Source organism: Dipodomys ordii, unplaced genomic scaffold (assembly GCF_000151885.1).
Source record: "Dipodomys ordii isolate 6190 unplaced genomic scaffold, Dord_2.0 Scaffold1, whole genome shotgun sequence".
Classification (NCBI taxonomy): domain Eukaryota; kingdom Metazoa; phylum Chordata; class Mammalia; order Rodentia; family Heteromyidae; genus Dipodomys; species Dipodomys ordii.
In genome coordinates this window covers 41,518,516-41,539,485 of record NW_012267217.1, presented here as the reverse complement: position 1 = coordinate 41,539,485, position 20,970 = coordinate 41,518,516, and the positions used below count along the sequence as shown (strand labels likewise).

General features: G+C 36.7%; 1 protein-coding gene across 1 annotated transcript in view; it reads right to left on the bottom strand.

The window, feature by feature from the left end:
* Pard3b (par-3 family cell polarity regulator beta) overlaps window positions 1-20,970 on the bottom strand; it is an 853,966-nt gene that overhangs the window by 346,522 nt on the left and 486,474 nt on the right. The window contains exon 16 of the mRNA XM_013016080.1: window positions 11,245-11,298. Coding sequence (XP_012871534.1) covers window positions 11,245-11,298 — 54 coding nt within the window. The remainder of the gene's footprint in view (window positions 1-11,244; window positions 11,299-20,970) is intronic.

The following is a 20,970-nucleotide window of genomic DNA, read 5'->3' as shown; positions in this document are numbered from 1 at the left end:
CATCTTTCTTAGAGAACGTGCAGCCATACAATTTACCTCTTTAGGTATTAAATCGTATTCATTTTCTCGCAATCAATTAAGCTGTCAGCCAAGGAGTTATATGGAAGTGATCCCAACTTAGTAATGCTTTGCTAATGCTCCAGAAGGAAGCCATATGAAAACCAGGCTCCCCAAGATTCTCATACACTCAATCCAATCAAGAACAACCATCCAAAAAGAATCTGCCAAACTCATAAGGAAAGAAAATAACTGCCATGAATGACAGTTACCAGAAACCTGAATGAAATCTAAATATTACAAATTGAAGCTAGGAAGTAAGTCTGTGGAAAATTACTCAGAACAAAGTACAGAGTTAAAGAGATAGAGGACTTAGGGAAGTATAACATATTAACATAACAGAAGTTTCACAAGAAAAAGATAGAATGGGAAAGAGGCATATTTACAGGCATAATTTTCCAGAAGTAATAACAAGTATTTACATATAGCCATAGGAGAAACACTGTATACTAAGAAGGTTAATCTAAAGAAGTCAGAACTAAGATTTAGATAGTGGTAGAGTGAGCATCAAAAGTAAAGACAATTAAAAAAATATCCAGACAGAGTTGAGTATGAGAGTGTATGTTTATAATCGCAACACTTAGGAGGCTCAAATGGGAGTTCTGTAATTCCAGGACTGGTTGGACTGTTTTATTTTTTTCTCAAAAAAAAAATCTCGAGAAAAGATCACAGATAAAGAGATGTCAATTAGACTGATGTCTAAGTTTTCACTGTAAAAGCCAGAAGACACAAAAAATTCATATCTTCAATGTGCTTTCAGCCTAACATTAAATACCCAAGAAAGCTCACTGTCAAGAAAAAAAATATTTTTTTTCCTGAAAAACAAAAGAAAAGAATGCCTGAGGGCAGTACTTCAGGAAGAAGGAGAAAAGACCTCAGAGGGAAGTTATGTGGTACAAAGCATGAGCAAAGAAACTGGTAAATACTTGCCCAAGTTTGGGCAAATATTGAGAGCATACAACATTAAAATTAATATTTAATTGGTGATATCAAAAGGTAAGCAATGAAAAAAAAATAAAATAGTATTAACATTAAAAGTAGATAAGAAAAGCTAGTGCTCCAGTTGCTTCCCTTATTTGAGAGAAGGATTATAAAGACTAATTTTAGATTTTTATTATGCATGATTAAGTCAATGTATAATTTCTAAATCAGAATGAAAGTAATTGATCCATAAAAACAAGAAGAAAAAGAGTAATCACAAAGGAGTTTCAATATAAAATAAGATGATAGAACATAATAATTTGCCAGTAATCACAATAAATGTAAATGTGCTAAAACGGCCACTTTTGATTGAGATCAGGAGACTGAACATCTGAATTAACTCCACATATTATATATACACACGATACACATAAACCATAAGGACATAGAATGTTTTAAAGTAATAAGGTAGAAAAATATACCAAGAAAAAAGACTTGCTAAATACTGAGCAAGTAAATGACACTGATTTTGTTTAAAGGGGCTACAAAGCCTCTGCCCTAGTGGAGCTCACAGTCTGGAGACAGAAGAGACAGACAGCAGAAAACACACACACACACACACACACACACACTCATCCCACATATACACACACAGACATACATATCATACTTAGGACAGAATGTACAATTACAAAGTAATAAGCAGAATAATGTGATAGAAACGGACCCTTTATTAAATGACATCTTTAAATGGAGGCATCAGGGAGGATAGCTTTGCAGAATGTACAAAAGGAACCAGTCACATAAAGTCAGGGAGGCCATTTAGAGCAGAGAGAATGCTGGTACAAAGAGCCTCCAGAGAGAAAAGAGAGAGCACATAGGTCTGTCCCAGAAACAGAGAAGGCAAAAATACTGAAGGAAGAGGAATAGGGGTTGAGGGGCAACACTGGAAAGGAAGGCAGGGCAGAAGGACCATGTCCTTGTGGATCATCATTAAGAAATCTGGATTATTTTCTATGAATGTTGGAAAGCCATCAGAAGATATGAAGAGCTCAAGGGACATTAGATTCATGTTTTCTCAAGGTTCCTTGGGCTTCCCTGCAAAAACCAGAAGTGCCGACTGTAGAAAAGCTAAGGATGGCTTGGCAAATGTGATCTGCTGTGGCATGAATGCAAGCAGTTCAAAAAAACAGAGTCCAGGCTGCCTCTGAATTTGACTTCCCAGACCTAATGAGAGGACACTACCACATTTATTACCTTTTCTTTTCTAATAGAATAGTTGTTGGAAGAGTATGCTTGAAAATGTACTTGAGGTGAGACGTGATGGAGAGATGTTCAGCGTAAGTGATAGGTGGAACTTTGGGCCTTTCATTGAGGAAGCCAGTGCTCAATCACAAAGATATTTGACCACAGACAGGAAATAGAACCTGGTGCGAATATTACATATCCCGAAGGACCGGTGGAGACACTTGGCTCAAACAGATTCTTTGAATTTGAGTAGCACATGATGATAGAAAATATGGAACCGCTGACGGAAACTTAGGGAACTGATCCGTTTCCCAAGCTTAACAGTATATGTTACCACATTAAAGTTTTACAATATTGTCTTCATATTGCAGTATTGCACTTCAACTGTCTTTTCTTAACCAATTTCCATTGAAATACTTATATTTTTGTATAAGATATAATACCAGATTTACAAATGGAAAATACTATTTTATTAATATATAGATATATGTGTATTTAAAGAATATATACATTCTTTGAATAAAAAACAGTTAAACTACAGAAACCACTTCAAATGGGTCATAGATAAAATCAACTACTAGCATTTTCTCTAAGAACCTTCAGTATGGCAAATAAAATGGCTCCATCACTGGTTTAATGTCAATATTTCTAAAGACCTCTGACAACTTACTGATAGCAAATCATGATATTTTACAAAGCTTTCTGCCTTTTTTATTTTATTATTTTATTTTACATCTGTGGTTTGGTTTTTGTCTTGGTTAAAAAAGAATACCATTTCTCAAAACTGAATAATTAAAAGGTTTCTGTTCAGAGGGTAACTGAATGGCTTTGTTCTATTCTGACGGGATGGAATTTTTAAGTTGTTTTGTGTGGGTGTGCAGTTTCTAATTATCAGTAGAGTGAGAATGAATTTGCATTTGCTTATTTTAGCAAGAAGTAATCTAGGTTGCTTAAAGTTTTCTGCTTGATTTCTACATATTCATCATTAGCTCTTCCATTGCAAGTCTGCCTTTATTGGATACAGTTGGGCATTCTGAACCTCTAAAAAAGATCTTTTAAAAATTTCTTTTTTTAACATGGCATCACAAGGGTGCCTTATTAAATAAATTACAAAGACTAAGTTCCTGCCCCCTAGGATACTAAAAGTTGACAGGGGTTTAATATTCTCTAAATATGTTTTTCATTAGGACTCTATTACAGCAAACCTATAAGGAGGTGGGGAGGGGTTCTCATTTTTCCATTCCTCTCTTCCCCAAAATACTTCTGCATCCCAAACAGGTTCTCTGCAAAACTCAGGGATTCAGTCTTTCATCCTACCCCCAGAAACGAGAAACTGTCCCCTTTCCTGTGGTTCTTCTCTATATAATCTGTGTCAGTCCCCATGTGAAATCATTCCATACATACTTTATTCTTGTTAGCAAAAAAAATTATAGGTTGAAAATTATTTGAATATTGCAGTTGGTTATAAAAGAGAGTTTGGGGGAGTGCTGGAGGAAGGACACATACTTACATTTCAATACAAAGAATACATCTAAGAGATTTAGTACACAGGATAGTGAATATAGTTGCTGATGGCATACCATATTCTTTTCAGTAAAGGCAATCACTATTCCCCTTTTCCATGCATTTGCTTTGACATGTGGGCACATTGGAATTTCACTGTGTCCTGTCATTGTAGTATGAGCCCCTAAGGGGCAGAATCCATACCTTACACCACTTTACATTTGTGGTGCCTCACACAGAGCTTGGCATGTGGTAGGTAGTGAATGAAAGTTGGCCATTACTGTACTGATCCCTGACCTCACCTTTTTGCTAATAGAGTAGTACTTTTAGAGTACTTTTTTTGGTTCACATTAGCCTTGAATTTCAATTCTCCAGATCTCAGCCTCCTTAGGAGCTAGGAACAGTCTTGAGCCACCAGCAACCCTGCCACCTGAAGTGTCTATGGTTTCTGAAGTGCCTATGGTTTCTGACATTTCATAATGTTCCATATGTATGACCAAGTTAGCTCAGTGACCTTTCCTCAATCTCCAACTTCTTTTAACTCTCAGAGCCTGCCATAGAAGCCCTTCAGTTCTGATATTTAAACAGAAATCAGGAGATTCCACCCAAATAAAATGGAGAGGTGCTCTCTCAGAGAGATTTTCTACTACTTTCCTATCTGGGAATGTACCACACAGACATCTAGTCAGGCACTTAACACTCTCCCCGCCCCCTCCCACACTTATAAACTGCTGTTCAGCAAGACCATATCTTACTTCCTTCACTTTGTATCTCCATCATTTAATACCATATCAGGTAGAGACAGTGGAGAGAACAAACAGGAGTAGAACCAAAAGAATTCATCTTGAAATTTGATTTGGAAAAAAAGTTATAAGTTACTTACTCATGAAGTCCAGAGATGTACGTATCTTCTTTATATTTAAGTAGTAAAGAATTTTATAGAAAGGACTCATATTTGTTTCTAGTTTAATTTGTGTCATTAAATTTTAGAAACTGACTGCAAGCCTCCGAAAAGCTAAAAATCTATGTACATATGACTATATAAGATGATGCTAAGTGAAATGAACCCCAATATATGTACGTAAGAGTTTTTTCTTTGTTGTTTTAAATGTATTATGTGACTTTTTGTTTCTTTTGCATGTTCTTCCCCTTATGGTATCTTCCCTGTTGTCACTGTATTTGATTCCAGTGCTCTGCATCATGTATATACATTTATCTAATTTGAGGAGGGGAAGGGGAATAACAAAATGCAGAAACAAGGACACAGGATGAGCCATTGCAACAAGGATACTCACAAGACATTATGTTGGAGATGAATCTTACAACTTCTGGGGGGGAGTAGGCGAGGTTTGGGAGGGAAAGGATAGTGCGAGAAAAACAAAGGAGGGGGTAACAATGCTCAACAAGAATTGTACTGATGTAACTGTAACCTCTCTGTACAGCAACTTTACAAGAAAATCTTTTTTGTAAAAAAAAAAGAAATACCAGGTTGCTTCACAACAAATTCCTCATAGGAAGAACACATTGCTGTCCTGTGAAAATATAAAACACAGTTGGAGCATGGGGAAAATGTATGTGTTTCTTTCTCCAACATACATGTAACAAAAGTCTGTTGGTTCCCAGTGTTTCCCTGGTTTTTCCAACCAGGTTTCTATGACATAATACTTTCCCCAAAAGATGAGGAACAGTGTTCAAGTCTACTACACTAACACTAAAAGCAATCTTTTCTTCATCAGGGTAATCACAGACATGAAAAACAGTAACCCAGTTTGAAGACTCAAATACAAAAAAAAATAATAACCATGGCTTACTTTTCAAATTTTTGTGCATATTTATATTTCTTATTCCATAAAATATATAATACTAAGATAATAAAATCTATGACATTTCATTTAATAGCTCTTGTTCTTGTAGTAAACTTATCTTCTTATGGTTTTAAAAATCTCTATTTCGTTTTTGAGACAGGGCCTCCTATGTAGCCCAGGCTAGCCTTAAACTCTAAATCCCCATCTCTGCCTCCTGAGTTCTGGGGTTGCAGGCATGAACTACCATTCCAATCTATTCTTCTACAAAGATGCAGAAAAGTCTGCACTTGAAGCTTATTCACCTTGCATTTGGCACAGAATATAAGGTCTGCCAAAGTAACATCTTTCATATTAGATTCTCATCTTGCTGAATTGATACTCATCCTATGCATGTCTGCCATAGTTTGTAGACATGCCATGTATATTTTCTATCATATATCTTAACGTGGGCCACACGTTCATACACATATACACCTGCAAACACATGTGCAGGGAAACAAAGGCAAGAATGGCGATAGGCTAGTAGAGAACTGCAATTATTTTATTCTCTGTGAAGCTAGCTAGGCTGACACTGTAGCCTTACAGATTCCACAATATCTGGTAAGGACGAGATGAGGCGTCTGTGTCTTACTCTTGTATTTTTACTTTCTAGGTCTGTAGGTGTTGGCACATGCTGGGAGAACATGAGTTTTCCTGAATCAAATGCGGGGGGAGGGGTTCATATCTTAACCCTGCCATGATTGAATATACAAATGACCTGAACATGAGTTTCTTTATTGGTAAACCATGTTAGGATACCAACCAATCTTGGTGGCTTCCAAGGCACCTAGTAGAGACATTGCTGGCTCAATTGTTATGAGTTCTCGCTCATTAATTGATCAACTTGTCTCCCAAAGGTCTGGACTTAGTGCCAACCATTACTTTCACTTGTCGGCTTTACAGCACTACAGACAGGTGTTTGAGAATAAGAAATTAAAACAGAAATAGGAAAGCTTTTTAGTCCATTTTGCTAATTAATATGTCAGAGCTTATAAAGAAGAACTCATTGGCTTTCCTCAGTACTGCATCATCTGAAAGAGCTGGGTCAGCACAGATCTCTGCAGACAGTCAATACATATTAAAACAGCTCAAGCAGTAAATCAAAACAACAAAAAAAGAAGACGACACAGTGTTTTTTTTTAAAGGTAAAATTTATAAGCCTTTTCTGCCTGGAACTCAGGGAAGCATTAAACTATTGGTTTGGACATCAGTTCAGTATATAATAAGAAAAAAAGTCAGAAAGAGTTCCTTCTCAGACATACTTTATGACCCTGAGCATAACCAAATTAAAGCATAATTTTTTAAAAAGCCACATGCCAGCTTGGATGTCATTTTCTCTGGATTCTGATGCTCCTCTCCCAAACCAGAGTCATTTCAAAGGATGGATTTGTTGTGGAAAAATACCTGTTTTCCTGGGATATGGTTTTGCTCTTTCCTGTTCTAGAACTTGAATGTTTCCAGAAAATGAGCTATGGAAAAAGGTTTAAAATATATTTGACATTTCAAATTTCAGGCAAACCTGTTGTTTCATAGAGGAGCTGAATAAATTGTATTTTATTTCTAAGCTCTCTTGGTGGGTCTCACCATTACACAGACATAGACAAACTAGAGGAGGGGATGGCCCTACAAGATCAGAAACAAAAGAAGCAGAAGATTGATCACACTGTTAGGGGAAGCCTCTGTAGGAAACAGGTTGCTAGAAGAATCTCAAGAATATGGAATTGATTCCAGAGGGGCTAAGCAGAATGCTACATTTGGGGCCAAGTCTGTTAGAAGGATTTATTTTACCTGGCCCTTTGATGTGATCTGAGCATGGAGGCATCAACTACTTAAGGATTAAACCATGGAAGAGATGCCAAAACTCTTGTCACAAATTTGGGAGATACCCAAGCCAGACCCACAGATGGAACTTGGCACAAAATGGCCTCTCTGTCCATTAAGTAGCTGACTCTGAAGAAAAATTTAACTCAGATGCATTTAGAAAGATGCTGAATATTAGCCCAAATAAGAAGACAGATGATAGATTTAGGCTACTATATACAATTTAATTTCCTGGTAGTCTTGAATAGTATTAAAGCTGCCACATTTCTAAAATTAAAGAGAAAGAAAGATATATTGTTTTGGGTAGGGAGGAGGGAGTCCTGGGGTTTGAACTCAGAGTTTCACACTCTTGCTTGGCTTTTTCACTCAAGGCTGGTGCTCTACCGTTTGAGCTACAATTTCACTTCCAGCTTTTTTGTCTGGTTAACTGGAGAAAAGATTTCACGAACTCTTCTGCTGGGGTTAGCTTTGAATCACAATTCTCAAATCTCAGGCTTCTGAGTAGCAAGGATTATAGGCATGAGCCACCATGTCCATTCAAAATCTTTATAGTAAGAAAAAAGATGCTAGGTTTTAATTTAAATATCTTGAAGGGAAGACTTAGGAACAATAGATACTGTAACCAACAGTTGTGCAATCCCTTTTGGCATTGTTAAGACAAGTACCACTACAGAAAAGTTAAAATACAATCTGATAGACCACTTGCACAACAGTGTGACTGTAGTTAGATATTAGGCAAATTTGGGAAATGATTCTGTAACTGAATGAGATTGTCAGAAATAAAAGAGACCTTTAAATAGCTCTTATCCCTGCCAATACATACATCAAATCTGGTTAAGAGTCCTTCCACAAAACACAGGAAGAGAGAGAAGGGAGAGACAGAGAGAGAGAAAGAGAAGAGAATAGAGAAAGAAAGGAAAAAGAGAAGAAAGAGAAGAGAAAGGACAGGAAAGAGAGAGGAGAAAGAAAGAGGAAAGAAAGGAAGTTGGGTGTGGTGGCACACATCTGTAATCCCAATATTCAGGGAGGCTGAGGCAGGAGGATCTTGAATTGGAGGCCAGCTTGGGCTATCTAGTGAGACCTTATCTCAAAAACAAATAGAGGAAAGAAAGAGAAGAGAGAGAGGAGAAAAAGAAAGAGGAGAGAGAGAAAGAAAACAGAGAGGAGAAAGAGATTGCAATCTTTTTGTGAGAGATGAGTGCTTGACACAATTGGAGTTTAATTTCCAAAAGAAATAAATGTAAAATGTACAGAGGGGACACTTAGTTTATAAATACATAACCATCATCACTTATTTTTCACAAAGGACACTATTTTCTCACAGGTATCTCTAGTAACTCAGGATTCTGTCATTCACTGTAATGCCAGAGTGTACTGAGGTCAAGATAAGAAGAGCCCCTTCCATTGCACACTCTTGTCAAGTTTCTGGGTGGTTTTGTTGTTGTTTTGTTTTCCTCTTTACCTCTATAGATGCCCAGTAATATACTTGATAATGTAATATTAGGATATAAAATACTTCAAAGTGTAAGAAGAGTCAATGTTGGAATGACAGTACATTAGTAACAGAAACCTTTCAGAAGCATCTGATACATTTAAACAATATGCATCATTTGATATAAAGACTGTTGGCATTATTTCAGTTCACCAGGTACAGTGAACTCATTACATAGAATTCACAAGAATGAAACTGACAGTTTTAGAATTCTGCTACTGTTGACTTTTTAAAGAATTTGGAAGATTGCTATTTCCTGTCTTGTACTTAGAGTAGTAAATTACCTAAAATACCACAGCAATACATTAAGATAAAGATAAAGATATTCTCAGTTAAAGTGTGTGTGTATGCGAGAGAGAGAGAGAGAGAGAGAGAGAGAGAGATGCATACATGGAGAAACAGAGAAACAGAGAGGGAGATAGAATATTGCAGCTTGAGCTCAAGGTCTAGGTACTCCCCATTAGCTTTTTCACACAATCATGGCACTCTACCACTTGAACCATAGCTCCACTTCTAGCATTATTTGGTGGTTAATTGAAGGTGAATGTCTCACAGACTTTCATGCCCAAACTGGCTTCAAACCACGATCCTCAGATCTTGATCTTCTTAGTATCTAGGATTACAGGCATGAGCTTACAAGTACTTGACTGACGGTAACTTTCAGCTACCTGTTAATAGTAGTTTGCTTGTAAATTAAAATTAGAAAAAAGACTTAATTTCTAGCTTTCCTAGAAATGTATTATTTGCTCATTTTCAAAACACAAGTTGGCAAATATTCTTAAAAATAATTCAACTTGTTACCTCAAATCCACAAGAATAAATAGCAAGAGTTTATTCTTGTAAACAGGAATAGGAGAACCACAAATGGGGCCAGGCACATCAGGTAAGAAGATAAGGTAGGTGATCCTTGGGGATCTTTGGTTATAAGAGCTTCTCTTTTAGGCGCCCCAAAGTATTTCCAGTAGTAAAGAATTTAATGGATAAGCATGATAGGGAGAAACAATGCAGAAATCTTTTCTACTCTTAGACTCTTTAATAGGAGAAACAGGGAGGGGGGAATCTAAGAGTTGTGAACTAAGCCTTCCCTGCTGTTATCACTAGAGAATCTAAGGGAAAAAGAAAAGAGAAAAGTATAATCTCGCCCTGGAACATGATGGAGGTAATGAGGCATTGAGGCCACTGACTGCTGGAAGGGTAATTGGCACAGAGCACAGGAGTCGCATGGTGGCGGGCAGACTTCTTTGTTTCACAAAAGGAGGATGTCAACAAATCAGAACCCTTTGTTGTTTAGAATGGCAACACTAATAGTCGAATAGATAATTTTTTTCCTAAAAATAATGCAACCCTAGAAGAAAGGGATTGTTGATGATTTACTACTTCAGCAACACTGAGTGTTTGTAGTTGAAATGTGTGTAGAGTGTTCCAGGAAGGGCAAAGAGAGGGAATGAAGGCTACTGGGAAATGAAGAGAAATCCTGGAATTTAGACATAATGATAGAGGAGGCCAAGGAGCCCTCAGTGATAGAGGGGACTTCCCAGAGAACAGCTAGGGCCTTATCTGGGGAGCAGAGGAGGGATAATACAGTTATCTCGTTACCCTTTGGGTGACAGACAAAAACACTTATACACAGTACATATATATTATAGATTTGATATGTATGCACTAGTATATATGCACAAATGCATATATCTATATACTGTGCTAGTACACATGTGCACGCATACATATCTGCATATATATACATACACATCTATGCACACATACACATAAAAACAAATGAGAGAGACATGGCTGTATTTATATTACTCTGGAATTCTTTGTCCTGCCATTTTAACAGTGAGTCATCATGGGAAAAATTTCAAGTTTTTTCTTTTTTTCTTTTTTTTTTTAGTTTTCTTTACATTAAAAAAAATGTTTAACGTGTTCAGCTGAGCTACAAGTTTTATTTTTGTTTCTATTTTTGGCCCAAGACTGGGACTCAAAGTTGGTACCTGACACTTTGGCTCACTGGCTAGTGCTCTACCAGCTGAGCCACACCTTCAATTCCAGGATGGCAGGTTTTAGATTTTTGGTTTATAATTTAAAAACAAAACCCCCAACCCCAAACCAAAACAACCACCACCACAACAAAAATAAACCCTTTCTTCTTTCCTTCCAAACATTTTGAGTCAGCATATATTATGCCACAGTGCACGCAGCTAAGCCATAATTCATCTTTGTGGAAGACAGAGATGTCTCATATATTAATTAGAAAGCCTTTTGGTGACTGGTGGGCAGAAACCGGTTCCAACTGCGGCTACAACACAGCCAGTGACTTCCAGGAAGCAGAGGCGAAGTCAGTTACAGGGAATTTCTTACCTGATCTGTGTCCAGCCAGTCCAGCCAATGAATACACTTTGCTCTCATCAGGCACTTGAAGACAGAAATAAAGAGAGACAAAGATTAGACATGCCTATAAATTAGCCATTTTTAAACCCATATAATAATATACATTCAAAATACATGAAATCTTCTCCTGGCAAAGATTTGAGAATATCTTTCCCCAGCCTACCCTGAGATACTTCATTTTTATTGATAGACATTTTAAAAACAGCTATGAAAGATATTTATTAGCTTTACTATGAGTATATAATTTGTGTGTGTGTATGTGTAGGTCAGTACTGGGCCCTGAACTGGGCATTGTTCCTTAGCTTTTGTGTTAATGTGTTAACTCTACCACTTGAGCCACAGCTATACTACCAGCATGGCTTATCTCGTTTGTTGGATAGTTTGTTTTGGACGGGTGGTTAATTGGGAATAAGAGTCTCACAGACTTTCTAGCCCCAGCTGGCCTTGAACTGTGATTCTCAGCCTCTTGACTGAATGGAATATTTTTATAACGGTTCTTCTAACTGAGTTATCACTTCCATATCTAAAAGGGGAAAACTAAACTCAAGATGAATCTATAATATATAATGAAGTCCTTTGAGCATAAAAGGAGTATGCATATGTAGTTAAGAGTCAAGGAGTGGAATTCTGTCTTGCCCACATGAAGGAAAATGAGAAGCATTTAATTCTTGAGACAATTTTAAATAACTAGATAAAACATGAAGCAGTAATATTTAGTTGATTAGAACTAAGGCAACAAAGGCCAGTGACTGGCAGGAGATGGGAAATAAATGTGGTGAATGTCAGGAACCTCATGATGGCCCCAGCCTGCTGCCTGCCATCTCCAGGCAGCTGTAGAATTGGATCCTGGGTTGAGGACATGATGCATGATGTCCAGGGAATTCAAAGCAGGTAAGCAAAGAGAAGAGAAATTCACAAATTCTATCTAATACTTTCAGAGAGACCCTTGTGTATTTGAGGGGGTTTTGTTTTGAAAATGGAACCCAGGGCATTGCATGTGCAAGGTTAGCACTCAACCAGGCCAGTCTTCTGCCAGTCCAGTCTTTGTATTTGATTTTTGAGATAGAGTCTCATTACGTTGCCCAGACTCGCCTTGAACTGGCAATCTTCCTACCTTCATCTCCAGAATAATTAAGACTACAGGGATGTATGACCACACCCCACCCCATTTCCTGTTTCATGCAATTCTCATGATCTCATGAATGACCCACCCCGAAGTGGAAAGGAACTGCGTGGGAAGTCACATAGGGTTGTGCACGGCTCACATGCCCAACAGCTGGAGGGGAAAGCTCCCCTAATTCAAGGCATCTGTCAGGATGGGATGGCACGATTTTCCTCAGCATTGTGCAAAAGTGAACCCAATCTCCACACAGCTCTGAGGAAATGGACATGTTTTGAAAAGCAGGAATGACGAAAGCTTTTCAAAGGAGAAGTAAATAACAGAAATAACTTGATAATTTTTTTAATTTGTTAAAAATATTTTAAAATGAGATTTTAGGTAAAACTTTCCCACAAAGAAAACTAGACCCTGATAGCTTCCTGGTAATTCCTACCAAGTGCTGAAGGAAGAACTAATGGATTCTGCGAAGCTCCATTGGACAATTCAGAGAGCTGAGGATTCCCCAATCTGGACAAAGGGACATTGTCATGTGATACTTTTAATGCTATCATGTGAAAATTACTAATTAATATCACTCATGAAAGTCCTTATTCTTTTTAATTTTATCAGTACTGGGGCTTGCTAGCCAGGTGCTCTACCACTTGAGTCATATTCCCAGACTTTGTAGCTTTAGTTATTTTTCCAGATCGAATCCTGTACTTTTCTTGTTTTTTTGCCTGAACACAGCCCTGTAACCTTTGCATCCATGATAGCTGGGATTACAAGCACACACCACCACCATACTCAGCTTATTCTTTGAGATAACGTTTTGCTCAGTTTTTGCCTAGAATAACTTCAAACTACAATCATTCTGTCTCTGCCTTCCAAGTAGCTGGTATGATAGCTGTGAGCCACCACACTTGGGAAAGTTCTTAATCTTTAAGTAGCTTTCCCTGGATACTAGTCAATATCCAGCAGCAGCTACCTATATATTCACCATCGGCTGCTGTCTATGCTAGTGTGTAAAACTCTGGTGTCCAAGGTATGAAGCAATGTAAGGGGTATTTGTTAACAAGGAGGACCACGTGCTTTCCCCTGACTGGGTTGGTCTCACAGAAACAAGTTTCTCCTTGCTCTGACCATTGAATGGACCACTCAGGTATTGTACCTAGTCCTTCCCACACCATTTGTCACCCTTTCCTGGCTTCTTCTTTATGTTCTAGATACTATTACTACATGGGTGTGACTATCGGGTGCTTTGCTGTTCAGCAGTCTTGTTAGGATTTTTATTGTTTCCAATTGCGAGGTATGCCATATGGTATTCACCAGGTGCTAGTGGCTAGACAAATTCCCAACCTAAAAACACTTACAGTGGAATCTACAGTGCAAGTAGAAGTATACTGGAAACGAATGATGATGTTAATTAAAAACAACAGTAGCAAATAGTATATAGAGCCCTGGTAATATCCAGGTTCTGTCCCATGGACTTTGTATCTAATTAACATGGCCTTCACAATGGCCAGGATAGAGAAGTATTATTATCCTTATTGAACAGATAGAGAAACTGACACATATCTCTTCAGTGGAGGAACTGGGGTTAATTACTTCATTATATTTATGATAAGAGTCAAAGAGTTTCTATATAAGAAATTTTAAGAATGACCACAAAAGCCAGGCGCTGGTGGCTCCTATCTGTAATCCTAGCTACTTAGGAGGCTGTGATCTGAGGAACACAGTTCAAAGCCAGCGTAGACAGAAAAGTTTGTGAGACTCTTATCTCTAATTAACCACTGGAAAACTGGAAGTGGAGCTGTGGCTCAAAGTGGTAGAGCACTAGCCTTGAGCAAAGAGCTCAAGACAGTGCCTGCTCCTGAGTTCAAGCCAAATAATCAACCAAAGCAAGAATGACCATGAACAGGCATAATGGTGCAGATCTATAATCCCACCAGTTGGGAGGCAGAGGTACGGGGATCAGGAGTCTGCGGCTAGTCTGGGGTACATAGTAAGACCCTATATGTGTGGTGACCAAAGTTAACAAGGATTAGCTGTAATTTCATGTAATATTCTGGTATCTATAATTGTAGGAGGTTCAAGTTTCACTGCTATTTCTCACTTCCAGATGAAAGATTATCTTTCTAAATTAGGATCCTGGTATAGATACTTATTTTGCTGTGGATCCTTGTGCAGTTATCTTAAAAGGTGCAAAGTCATTTGAACATTCGGTGTCCCACTCTCAAGTAGACACTGAAGAGAACATTGCTTATCCTTTGGGCTGATGATGAGGAAGACATGTAAATTGCTTGGAAGATCAAATAGTAAGCACCTCATATATACCAGCAGTTATCAATATCATTGCTGAGATAATAAGCAGAAAAGCAGATTAGCACAATGGGATAGATCAGGGCTGAGCATTATAAGTAGGTTACTAAACTCCTATTCTTCAGCTTTCTTTTCTGGCTGTATTCAGGACATTATACTTGCCAGGCTGGCACACTATCTATCGTTTCTGCCACATCTATAGCCCTGCAGGTTATCAAACTCTTTTTAACCTTAGTTTCCCCCCAAAATCAGGAATAAAAGCAAGCGCATGGAAATTTGTGTACTCTGCACAAAAATCACATATACAGAAACACGTAGCCCACAGTGACAGATATGTAATTTTGAACCCTTGACACTTGCTAAATGGAGGCTGAAGGGCAGAGTTATGAATTTCATGACGGCCGTGGTGTTTTGATTTCACTTGCTGAGACTCACAAAGAATTAAAATAATTAAGATGATATTATGCTTCAGCTGGTATCTAGAAACTTCTCCGTGTCATCTCAAGTGTTTTCTCAGGTGACCCAATACAACATAGTATCTAGTAGATGGCCTGGTTCCAGTTCGTCTTATGGAGGTCAAAGACAAAGAAAACACAGTCAGCAATATGGTCTTCTAAGTACAATGATTCTGAAAAAGGCATTTTGTATAAAGCCTTTTGATGTTGATTCATTTTAGTCTTTTTAAATATATATAAATATATATAATTTTAAATATTTCAGATTCCCCAGCTACATTAACTTTAACAAGGAGCGTCTTAACTTTTTGGCTGAATAATGCCTATTATTCCTTAGTTGGAATACTTATCATTATTCTAATTGACAATTTGGTATTCTTTATAATGCTAAAATAAACTATTTAAAAAAAAACAGTGTGGAAAATCCAAATGGGTGATAGGCATAAAAATTAAAGGTCTTTCTCCAAAATATTCACTGACACAGATGTCTATCTTTAGGACAGAAGATAAATGAATAAACATAATAGAAAAGAGAGAACTGTAATGGCTTAATTAATAGAATGCACTTTATTGAAAAGGTTAAATTTGGATCATCTTTTATACACATTCTTAGTGCCAGGGAGCAATTTAAATAACAGTAGCAAATGAGAAAATGAAGCAAAATTACATACACTACCAACTTTAAAAAATGGTAACTTATAATTAATACTCAACTTCCATTATAACCCACATCATCTTAGAGCTGCTATTGTAGTTATCTCTTAGTGCTGGTGGTAAAGCTTAGAAGTTTCACTGTGCTCTATTTAAATAGCATGGTGACTGGAATGGTAGAAATGTGAATTGTGACAGGTATGTGATTTTAAGAAAAGAACTTATGTACCAGAAATCTAAACAATAAAAATAAGTAAGTAAATAGTAAAGTACCTAAGCATCAAGTAAGACAGTTTAGGTGGAATAAGAACCAAAGTCTTCTTTCAACTTTACCTAAGGATGGGTTCTACTTGTTCTTGGTTATCTTAGAGGGATAGTCCAAAGACTGAAAGCATGTCAACTTATCAGCATTTTTATTACAACCATTTTCATTAGCGCCATTATTAAATAAATAGAAGACACCATGGACCTGCCCCCATGAGTCATCTCTACATTTAGTTAGCTAATAGGATTTCTGCACTAACCCCCTGTTTCCTGACATTCAACACAGGATAGATGGACACTATTTGACTTAATTACCATAAAGTAGTTAGTAGGGAGGACACTACTTGGTTAGAATGTTTGTTATTTTCCTGGTGTGGCCTTGCTTGAGAAGACTTGCTTGAGAAGCCCAGTAGCTTGATGGTCTACTTTTCTACTTCATTCCATAAGACTTTGAGGCAAATAAGTGTTGCCTAACTGCTAACAGCACTTAAAAAATAAACATAAATAGACTTTTAAACATTTATTTTTTTCACTATGTTCACTGTCAGCATTCTAAGAAAGAAGATCTGGGAGGGCATGAGAACAAGATGGTACCTGAGAACTTGCTCATGGCACACACTGATGTGTATTATATTTACATGCCTTAGCCTCTCAGCAGGATGTGTTTACATGAATACTTTGTGTTTTTGCTCTTTTCTCAAACCTTCTTATATACTGAAACCAATCTCCTTGCATATTGATAGCATTTGACACACATTCTATAATGTGACTATTAGGGACTGCACTTGGTTAATAAAAATTTGCAGAACAGTGGCAGATTTGGTGAGTTAATGGGCCCCATATGCTCTTCCAATGCTGACAGAAGATGGTATATTGCTAACATGTACAAATCTCTTCAGATAAAATTGCCATCAGCTACACTTATTCTTTCTGAGAATGCCAACACTATGTCACAAATGGGGAATATGTAAATGTATTAAGACTCCCACTACTTCATATTGAGATACTTTGAGGCAAAGGAACACTCTAAAATATGATGCAATGCCTAGGTTTTATACAGTAGACAGCTTGGTTTCAGTCATTTTTGATTTTAATATCTTTGACATAATAGAAGCTGTGATTCTGAAGCTGGTATTCATTGCAATAAAACTATTTCTTCTAATGAGGCCATAAATACTTCTCTCTGGATAGCCTGCTAGACTAAATATCTAGTGATTCCTTAATGGTTAATAAATTTGTTTCCAAGAGTTGTTCTTTTAGAACTTAAAATTGATGTAGTTGCCAATATTAGGGATCGATTTTCCTTTCCTTTAACAGATCAATTTCTGTGTCACTGATTGATTTCCATAATTTCTAAGGGATGCAAACCTGTTTCTAGTTGTAAATTAAGTTCTCTTCTCAGCAACCATAAACTATTACTGCCTTATTTTATAGTATTTTCTAATGTTTATGTCAATGATTATTTAGCATACTATTTCTCTTTAGATAAATCTTTTTGGAGTTTTTAATATTGCACATTTTTTAAAATAAAAAAACTGCAAAGGACTCAAATTGTTTTTCTTTCTTGCTATTGTTTCTAACATATTTATAAGATGATTTCTTTGTGGCTTTGTATGTCCCTCCCCCATGGTATAACCCCTGTTTTCACTGTATTTGATGTTGGTGTAATTTGTGGAGGGAATGGGAAAAAACAAATTGTTTATATAGGGATACAGGGGGACCCATTGCAACAATGAGATGTATAAGACGTTAAGTCGAAAAATGAACTTTACAACTTTGGCACACAGGAGGGGGGGATAGGAGGGCAGGGATGGTAAGGGGAAACGAAGGAGGAGGCAAAAATGCTTGATAAGAAATGTACTCATTACCTTGCTCATGTAATTGTAACCCCACTGTACGGTATTTTCACAGTAAAAAACTTATTAATAAAAATAGAAAATTGTATATATATATATGTGCATATATACATACACGTATACATATGTGTACATATATATGTGCATGTATATGTATACATACATACATATATACACCCATATATACAAACAAACATTTGCAAGCCATAATGTTAATCAGGGTCTGACTGCTATACAAAGTGGGAGTCCACTTTCTTGCAAAATTTCAAAAGTGAATTTTATTATAATTTTTTTATCCATACATATGATATACTTTAATTGTATTTCCTCCCTCTATGCCCTCTGAGGCACTTCTATGAGCACATATGTATTTTAAAAAGTAGTTATATGCTAATAAAAATAAGTTAAAAAATTCTTTCATCTTTTGGAACACACACACAGTGACACACACACACACACACACACACACACACACACACACACACACACACACACACCAAAACCAAAAAAGTAAAAGGGTTTTTGTTAAGAGTGGAGCTAGGGAACTACCACAAAATAACAATGAAAACATTCATCTTCACTCTCCCTTTTAGAAAGCCGCCTCAAAACTACTAAGCTCCAGTTCAGTTTTATGGGTGCTCAGACAATGAGCTCATAAGAACTTAGCAGCTGCAGTGTCCTTTGGTACCACCGTGCATCTGCAGCCATGGTGATACTGACAGAAGGAATAGACCACAGCCCTCATCATTATCCAGTGTCCCTGAATTCACAACTTCTTAGCGATGTCTCCAAATTTCCAAATTAGAAGTTGGAAGAAATCCTCTTTCATCTGTTTTCCCATTGTTGTCTTTAGCTTGTTAAAGAGTTTTGGAAAAACCATTCTTGTATAAATTTGTTCTGAATTCATTCAATAAACATTATTTTTCTCAAAATAAACAGATGGCTAGTATTTCCACTAATGAAAAAAAGAAAACAAATTATATATTTAATGCAGTAAAATCTGTTGAATAGTTTAAAGGAAAAGGTTATGCTTTAGAAACAATGGAGAGGCAGACAGACGTGAAAGTCATAAACAATGAAGATGGCCAGTACTGGTGGCTCTTGTCTGTAATCCCAGCTACTCAGAAGGCTGAGATTTGAGGATCATGTTTTCATTAACCACTAAAAAGCTGAAAGTGAAGTTGTGGCTGAAATGGTAAAGTGCTAGCCTTGAGCAAAAAAGCCATGGACAATGACCAGGTCCTGAGTTCAAGCCCTGTAACTGCCACTAAAACAAAACAATGAAGTTGAATGAGAACTTCACCCAAATGACTTTTAGCACATAGGATGACTGTGATTCACAGTCAGAGAGCAAATAACATGGAAAGAGTGAAAGAGTTCCTTGCTTTCCTTCAGCTTTGTGCTCAAAGGAATCTAGATTCTAACACTAATTATATGTGTGAGTACATTTGAATCTTCTCAATAAATGCAATGAACTTATTTGTAAAATGCCCCACAAGGTGAGATAATTTACAGAAGATGAAAATTACTATAGAACCTGGCGGAAGTAGGTAATAAAAAATTAATTGTGATTTTCTGCCTGTATAACTATTGTTACCAGGACCTCTATGTACTTCAGAGGCAGGTACTGGTTAAGCCTTGTAACGTCACACAACAGCATGGCATATAAATAATACATTCCTCATGAATTGTAATGGGAAAGCATCTATGTATGGCCTTTCTTGGTAAACATGCCTTACTACCATACTCAAATGTTGTCCTCTCAGACTCTTGGCTGAGTGTAAGGACCGAAATGATTTGCAAATATCTTATTATTTGTGTATACATCAGATTCACCATACACTATAAATGTCTTCATGCTTTGTTTTTCCACTTTAGCCAGGAATCACGTATGGTACTTCTGAAGTACTCATTAGTATTTTTTTCATTGAATGAATGAATGCAGCAATGGAGAATAAAGACAGGACAGCAATCTAGATATGTCCATGTACTACACAGTTTTAATCTAATGAATGAAGCAAGTGTTCACTGAGGTATATGTATATCTATATATATATACACGCTCAAATACAAGTATGTATATATGAAATATTTGAATGGTATAGCATAAACACAGGTAACCATTGTAAAATTCTTGTGACACAGTCTTTGGACAAAGGAACAGTAAGGTGGATTATTGTAGTCTGATTCTTATATCTGTTTAAATTAACCAAGCCTGATAGAACTGTTCACAACAAATACAAATGCACTTATATTTGTGTAGTGAAATATAGATTATAGAAATGTCTAAAATTGGTAGGCAAGTCTCATTTTGTTATCTCTAGTGATGGGTTCTATGTGACAGATCCCTGGAATTTTAGTTTCTATTTTTTTTTATTATTTTTTGGCTTGTTGGCATTAATCATACTTGTTCTTTACACAGCATGATACTTGAAATGGCAGTTCCCTCTGTTTATATACAATATCACTTTACATTTCTAAAAAAAAAAACCCAAATTCAATGATTTGGTACAAAAATATCTTCTTTCAATATGCAAATGATGTGAATTTCCAAATTGGTAAAGATAGTAAATAAATGCCTTTCTGATATATGATATTCAGAGAAAAGGTCTACTAGCTTTAAAGTCAACTTCTATTAATTGTCAGAGAACTAAAGATACTACTGATAGCATGTGTTTAAGGCATAAGACAAAAATAGAACAAATGCTGTGTTGCAAGGACCCCTTTAAAGAAAAGGACATGTGTACCTTTACCTTTGAAACATTAAGGTTATTCCAAACCAGGCCTCTCCTTTACCTCCCATTGCAGAAATAAGCTCGTTTGAATTTTTCATTTCACAATTCTTCTTTCTTTACAATTATGCCACAAATTCATCCCAAAATAATAGTTTTTCAACTTGTGTCTTTGATTAAATGGCATTGGATTCCATCAAATATGTTTTCTGAGTCTACTGATAGGTTCATGGGTCACATGGTTTTTCATTTTTAGTCTATTAATGTGTGACTTACATGGAGTGATTTCCAACATTACATCAACTCTACATTCTTGGGAT